The sequence below is a fragment of the Prunus mume genome, linkage group LG8 (assembly GCF_029339155.1).
Source record: "Prunus mume cultivar Tortuosa linkage group LG8, ASM2933915v1, whole genome shotgun sequence".
NCBI classification, from domain to species: Eukaryota; Viridiplantae; Streptophyta; class Magnoliopsida; order Rosales; family Rosaceae; genus Prunus; species Prunus mume.
The window spans coordinates 13243066-13250472 of record NC_142705.1 but is presented as its reverse complement, the minus strand read 5'-3'; the positions used below and the strand labels follow the sequence as shown (position 1 = coordinate 13250472).

The 7407-nt window shown below is 36.9% G+C and overlaps 1 protein-coding gene across 1 annotated transcript; it reads left to right on the top strand.

Annotated features, from left to right (window-relative positions):
• Nucleotides 1–884: 884 nt before the first annotated feature.
• LOC103339362 (uncharacterized) lies at nt 885–7064 on the top strand. Its single transcript, XM_008242644.3, has 7 exons — nt 885–1082; nt 1200–1399; nt 1581–1688; nt 1775–4245; nt 4495–4567; nt 4749–4908; nt 6722–7064. Exons 1-6 carry the CDS (start codon nt 986–988, stop codon nt 4902–4904), a joined length of 3105 nt encoding a protein of 1034 aa, XP_008240866.3. The 5' UTR covers nt 885–985; the 3' UTR covers nt 4905–4908; nt 6722–7064.
• The last annotated feature ends 343 nt before the right edge of the window (nt 7065–7407 follow it).

The window sequence follows — 7407 nt, the reverse complement described above, 5'->3', positions numbered from 1 at the left end:
ACTAAAATAATACACTAGCCTAGCCCAATCTTATTAACTAATCACCACTAGGATGGCTAACTAAACAAAAAAAAACCCAACACTCTTATCAATCGATTGCACCAGTTCCAAAAATGCTTCTTGTTAACTCCACAAAGGTCTTTTTCCTCCATCTTTATATTGGGCAATTGTTTTTTGGGGAATTCTAGTAACAACTATGCCAATTTGGAAAATGACTATTTTGAATATATATTATTTTAAATATATATTATTTTAATAGAGGTATCAAATACGAGGTTTTTGAGAGGTAAGGCTCATTATGTATCTTGTGTATTTTTTTGTTATCGATGAAATCTATTTGTACTGTCGAGTTTTCAATAAGTTTGTAAGTAAGGTAAATTTAGCCTACGTCATTGTAAGGTAAATTTAGCCCACGTTATTTTCAAATCATGAGTCCGTCCCTGATCCCACCACTCTTCATATGAAGTTATAGAAAAAGAACATGAAGTATCCTAAATTTGCTTCTAGTATGCCAGTTTGTTTGATGGTGGTAACTTACATATCAATTTAACTGTCAACATTTCTATATCAAAACCTCCTAATTCATTCTCAAATTTTAAATAAACAAAAAAAAAAAGAAAATACTGCTACACATTTGACAACAATGTTTTTATCTCTTTAAGTAATGTGAGGTTGATGAGTTATATATATATATATATATATATATTACGGGATGTGTATTTAGGGGTAGTTTGAGGAGATGGTGAGATTATTTTAGAATTTGTGAAAATTTGAATTAAAATTGAGGTGGACTTTAGAATATGGGTGAACATTGAGAAGCGGGGTTTAAATAGAAAAACTCAATTCGTCCTTCACGTTGCAATATAAGTTCAAATTGAACCATAAAATCCGTTTCAAACAAATAAAAGAATGGAAAAACATCTTCCTTTTCAAGTAAAGCTCTAGTCTTGGTTTCTGAACCTTCTACTTCAGCATAGGGCTTCTCATGGACGGGATGAATGAACAGGAGAGAGCCATTGCTTGGCTTTGGGCCATTGAAGCCCTGGCAAGCTTTAGAGAAATTGATGTATCGCTTTTACATGGTATCCATGAATTCATACTTTCACTTCAAATGTTCATTTTTTATTATTATCAATCTTTGTGACTGAAGAAGGTTAGGGTTATTCATGGTGTTTGTTACTTTTTGCTCGCCTTTTCAGACTTGGTTGAGATGGCTCCAGCTTTACCTGATGATATGGGAAAGAATGCAAAGGAAAGGGTCGCTTTGAGATGTTTGGAAGGTTTGCCTAGTCCTTGTGATGTGATGAGCAGCAGTGATGTTCCTTTTGCCCAGCATTCAAAATGCAGCTTTGATTTATCTGAAAGCTGTGAAAATGTTCTTAAACGCATTGTAGATGAGGTAAAGTCCTGCTCTTTTTGGCTTTAATATGCAAGTAATTTGGATGAATATCTGAAAGGAGGTGACTTTTGAAGCCATCCATATTCTTATTGTATTTATAGCTCCATTATGTATACCCTTTAGGATTCTTGGAGGTGGGAAATATGTTCAACTGTTAAAGGTCAAATTTTTCTTTTGTCAGACACCAGAATCTGATCTGAGAGTGGGTGGACCAGGGCTATTGAAATGGGATATTCGCCCCTTCATTATTCACAAAAGAGCTTCTTTGCCTAAATGTGCATTGAAACAGGTATCTACCTCTTTGGATTTTCTTTGTATTTTTTCTTGGTTCAATCAATTGCCTAGAATTGGTTTGTGGATTTTCTTTATGAGCAGCTGAAAGATTCGATTATTGATGGCACCCATCCACATGCTGATTTCTTGAGAGTAAAGAGTGGTTTAACACGAAGTTATGGTGATAGAGTTCCTGTGGGTGGTAGTAATACTAGGCTCAATGAGAGCTGCTCCGGTGCTCAAAACATGGGAGTCAAAGGGAACTCCGATCCTTTGATTAATCAGAGTGAGAATAAACTATCGGAAGAAGATCCAGATAATGCAAATCTATTGCCTTCCAAAGGGGATAGGATTGCCTCAGATGCTGAAAACATGGAAGATGAAAACCGTAGTAGCATAAATGATTCTGATGATTGGCATATAAACTCCAAGAAGATGAAACAAGATGGCTCTTATGTTTTACGGTCTACAGAACAGAACCAACTTCCTTTACATGGAAAAGCATGTTTGGAAGATTCGTCTGAGAGGGAAAGGTGCAACTTGGCAGGAAATCATATGGGAATGATGGAGGAAGAAACAGTCTTAGAGGATGGTCATGATGATACCGCCTCAAATAGAAGTGGACAGAGCAGTAGCGATGCTATCCATAAGAGTCAGTCAAAAAATCATCTTAATGCCACTTCAATGCCTGAAGAAACATTGTGGGATGAAGCCCATCAAGATTCATGTGTTGGTCAAGCCGAAGATGATGGTGGGCTTCATCCTAAACCAAGAACATCAGGTGTTGCTCCTCCAGCTGGAACCCAACTTAATGTTTCTGCTAAAGTATTCAATTGTAATAGTGAGCATGATTTTCATATTAAAGCACCGCATCCTGCATCCGCAGATGGATCCCAAGAGATCAGCATTGCTGAAGATGGCAAGGACTTGGCTAGGGAAAACCTGGCAGATGGAAACCGTAATAGAGTAATTCATTCTGATGATTGCTATGTAATGGCCAAAAGGATGAAATGGGATGCCTCATATGTTTTACAGTCTATAGAGCAGAACCAAATTCCTTTACATGGAAGAGAACTGTTGGAAGATTCATCTGAAAGAGATGTTCCACTTTCTGGGAGAGAAAGGTGTGACTTGGCAGAAAATCAGATAAGAATGATGGACGGAGGCAAGGTCATAGAGGATGATCATGATTATCATACTGCCTCAAAGAGGTGTGGACAGAGCACTGACAATGCGGTCCATAAGAGTCAGTCAGAAAATCCTTGTAATGAAACTTCAATGACTCAAGGCACGTTTCAGGATGGAGCCCCTCAATATACATATGTTGATGAAGCCAAAGATGACGGTGGACTTCATCCTGAACTAAGAGCATCCTGTGTTGCTGTTCCAGATGAAACCCAGCATAAGGTTTCTGCTGAAGTATTCAATTGTAACAGTGAGCAGGATTTTCATATTGAAGTACCACATCCCACATCCACAGATGAACCCCGACAGAAGAGCATTGCTTATGAAGACAAAGATGATAGGGAACAATGTCCTGAAACAAGAATATCAGATACTGCTCCTCTAGGTGAAACCCAGCATAAGGATTCTGCTAAAGAATCTGATTCTAACAGTGAGCATGATTCTCGTATTGAAATAGCATGTCCTGCATCTGCAGATGGGTCCCAGCAGAAGAGCATTCCGGATGAAGCGAAAGAGCTTTTGGATTGGCTACGCCATTATGAGTCAGAGACATTAACTGATAATGATGGATTTCATGATGAGAAGATTGATGTCGCCATGAAGAAGCATGCGTTCTTGAGTTCTCAATGCACATCTAGTCATCGTTCCTCAGTGAAAGCTGACTGGACAGAGAGAAATCTTGGTAAGAAGAGTAATGAAAGCGATCAGTTGTTGATTTGTAAAACCAGTGATTGCCCTGTTGTGGTGCACGAAAATTGGCTGCGTTCCTCAGCCATTCATTATGAGAAGGGTAACTTTTACTGCCCCTTCTGTATATATTCTCTTGATCTTACTGAATACCTTGAAGCTAAGAAAGAAACTTCCCTTTTAAAGAAAGACCTAGATGCGTTTATTCATACACTGGAACATCAGCCAAAGGAATGTCTTGGAAGACCAAACAACAAAGAGAATTTCTGCATGAGGAATTTTGATGAAGATCTTAATGAAAAAAGTCACCAGAATGGGCATTTGGGAGAGAGAGAAGAAAATCTAGGAAAGCAATGTGAAGAACATGCAAATGAAGTCAATGACTTTCAATTTCAGAATATTACAGGTGATGAGCAACATGTAGCACCTTTTGCATCACGTGTTGATGTCAATTCAGAGTGTGGAGATGAAAGTGCTACTGCAGTTTGTAGAAAACTTGATGTATCAGCTGGTAAAAAGGAAGAGGAAGAAAAGGTGGCCCGGGAGTGCATACCTGTAGGTGTTCCTTTGTCCAGTAAAAACACAGAAAACCTTCTTATTGACCAAGGATATGAAGTTAATTTTGATTCCGAGCAAGTTGATAATCAGAAGTCTAGCACTTCCAAATATTCTATAAGACCCCGAAGGAGCAAAATCCCTTAGTAAGTTATTGCCTTTCAGCAATTTCTATTGTTACAATATCTCACTTCATGCCTTGAAATGTAAAATACTTTGTCTATCTGCTCAAAGAATGTCAAAAACAGTCAGTGTTTATGTTGCCCAGAGCTTTAATTGCAGTCCTGTATTTTCCCCAGTCAACCCATACACTTACCTATTGGTTATAAAGCAGTGAGTTGAGGATTCGATTGTAATAGTTATTATAGATAATAAACCTTTTTTGTGTCTTGCAGCTCATTCCCGGCAACTCCTCAGTTAAGGCGGATTAAAGTTCCATGGACAGTTGAGGAGGAAGAGATGCTCAAGGTTCGTAGTTTCCTTTCTAATGTTCCTTTATCGACTCAAGATCATGTTCTACTTCCAATTTACACTATATATCTCTTCTAAATACCTGATTGTAGTTATAATTGCATATGTGTTGTTTCTATTTTTTTTTATTATTATTAGACTTTTTAGATATGCTGTAACATCTTTTATATTGCTGCAGAAGGGAGTGGAAACAGTTTCAAGAAATGATGAAGGAAATATTCCATGGAAGCAAATACTGGAATTTGGTGGTTCTGTGTTTCTGCATAGTCGTACCCCAATTGACCTTAAGGATAAGTGGAGGAACATATGCAGGCGAAGGTCGAAGTCGAAATGAAATGGTCAGTTTACATATAAGAATATGCTCTCTTATTTTGGTCCACCTCTAAAATTCATTTGGCAGTGTCACAGTACCAATTTCATATGAATAGTAACCGCTAACCATAAATAATGAACTAAACGTTTGAACCACAAAATTACTTAGCTTGTAGCAGTTTAAAGTGCAAACTTGAGTATATTTATTTATTTTTTTGAATCTTTATTTCCCTAAAATAATTTCCAATGTTGTGATGCTAAATTTCCTCTTGATATTGATATCAGGGATGCATCAATGAACTCATTTCTAACTCAAATCTTAAAAGCTATTAATTATGACTGAAACATTAAATGATTTCAAACATCCGTTGATCCATGTTGTCTCTTCCAGAATCTTTCCTTTCCAACACTTGAATGATCTAAAAATTCCCAATCAATGGTTGTACGCTTTTTGAAATCAACCCTAAAAACTATGCCATCCTATTTTGTCTCAGATATTATCCATTGGGATAATTTCAGACCACCTTGTTTTTGTTCTAACCCCTGTTTTGCTCTATATCCCTGAAATAGCCATGGTCTCTACTGAAAATGTCATTACTTGATGGTATGTCTGCCATCTTTGCCCAGCCGTTGAAATCCCCCATCCCCTTGGCGATTTACTATAATATTTCTCAGCACAACCCGTGTCCAGATTCTGAAAAATGATGATGAATGTGCCCATATTGTTTCTATATTTGTCCATTCAAACTCTTTTGCATTTCCTCAAAAATCTCAATTGATTGTTCACAATGGCACCATTTCCTTTTTTCATCCTCTCTCTCTCTCTCTCTCTCTCTCTCTAAAATGCCATCTATTTTAAATGCGATGAATTTGATAAGTGAAGAGAAAAGTAGTAGTTGTGGTGGATGACATGATTGACACAGCTGGTTAGTTTGTAAATGCTCTAATCCGTTTTATTAAGTAGAACATAAATAGTACCTTTAACAAATGATATCCGAAAATGTAACATTATTGCTCTACCCCCTCACAAAAAAGGAAAAAAGAAGATGAGATATCAATGTTGACCTTGCTCGTGATGCTAACATGTATTGAACATTTGCACTAATAATATTGACTGCAACGATGTTTTAGAAAACTGAAATAATTTATTGTGTTCTTTTCATCTTGAAACATGAATCGCAAAACAAGAAAAACATTGAATTGCCTTCAATAGTTTGTTAAACTATTGCATATATGATGTGGCATTGGATTGACTTAGTGAAGGAACAATTTTGACATTCATGGAACTTAGTGAAGGAACCCTTATCAAGATTATGATCTTAAACTTGGTCCATGGCCTGAAACCTAAATAGTGGGCAAGTTCTGAAAACTAGCCACTTTTTGCACCCATTGAAGACTTTTAACCATTTCTTTAGAATTTAGATATCCCTTCTCCCCCCTCGAGTAGTGCTCGAAATCCTTGAACCGTGGCTAGTTTTCAAAATTTGCCAAAACCAGTGCCTATTATGTTTTGCCACCTAGGTCATTATAGTCTGGCTCAGTGAATCAGTATCCAGGATCTTAGTGAAGTTACCGGTTGCTAAAAGTCCAGCTTGGTTTGAATGAGCTGGAACATGGTCTTTGGACCATTTTGACCAGGGAACTTGAAGTCAGTCTGTAGCAAGATTATCTTGTCGGCATTATCTTCGGCACATTGTCACAAAATTGAGAATCCTTGTAAAGATTTTTCCCTTGGTTTATTCACAGGAACATCTGATGGGTTATTTTCCTTCTGTTTGCAGATTTTAATTACTTTTTCTGTTATTACTTGTGAGCTCAAATTGATAATTGTCTCCACAGTTTTGTGGCAGTGAAAGATGGAGAGGCACATTTTTTGAGATCAGGCACTGTTTTTGGAACTTAATGTTTACTCCAAGTTGGGTGGGGACTATGGAGATGGTTTTTATTATACCAAGGGGAATATGGCCAGAGTAGTAAGTTTGAGTTGGTCATTTCTGCTGTGCTGATATGCTATTTTGGGCTTTTTGACACTTGCAGTAATTTCCTCATCGTGTCTCAGTGGTTTATTACCAATCCGTTAATAGAACCGCATGTAAATATTTATCAACAATTAACAAGTCACAAGAGTGTCTTGTTGCCTTAATCATTATATATATATATATATATATTATTATTATTTAAAGCGTAAGAGTCCATTTGGCAACATTTATTTATTTATTTATTTTTCTTTCTTTAAGTGTTAATTTCAGTTTAGTTCCTGTCACTTTTACCCTGTAAGGCATGTTAAGACCCATGTTTTCAATTTTTACATTTAAGTATCCGCACCTTTTGAAATTATCACAATGTGGTTATGCTATTAAGCTGTTCATAAGAAAATCCATTAAATGATGATATGGCACATGCATAGCTCTTTCTTTTTCCTCAAGTACAATACTGTTGAGGCCCAAAAAATCCAAGGCTGGCCCCAAATATATTTTCGGCCCAATACAACACCAAGTGGAAAATTCTTATTTAAGCAACATGCT

Bases quoted from the DNA above. Each gene is read 5' to 3' on its own strand.
- LOC103339362 (XM_008242644.3), top strand. From the start codon at position 986: ATGGACGGGATGAATGAACAGGAGAGAGCCATTGCTTGGCTTTGGGCC. The intron at 1,400-1,580 runs GTAAAGTCCTGC...TTCTTTTGTCAG, and splicing joins TTAAACGCATTGTAGATGAG to ACACCAGAATCTGATCTGAG. The intron at 4,246-4,494 runs GTAAGTTATTGC...TGTGTCTTGCAG, and splicing joins CGAAGGAGCAAAATCCCTTA to CTCATTCCCGGCAACTCCTC.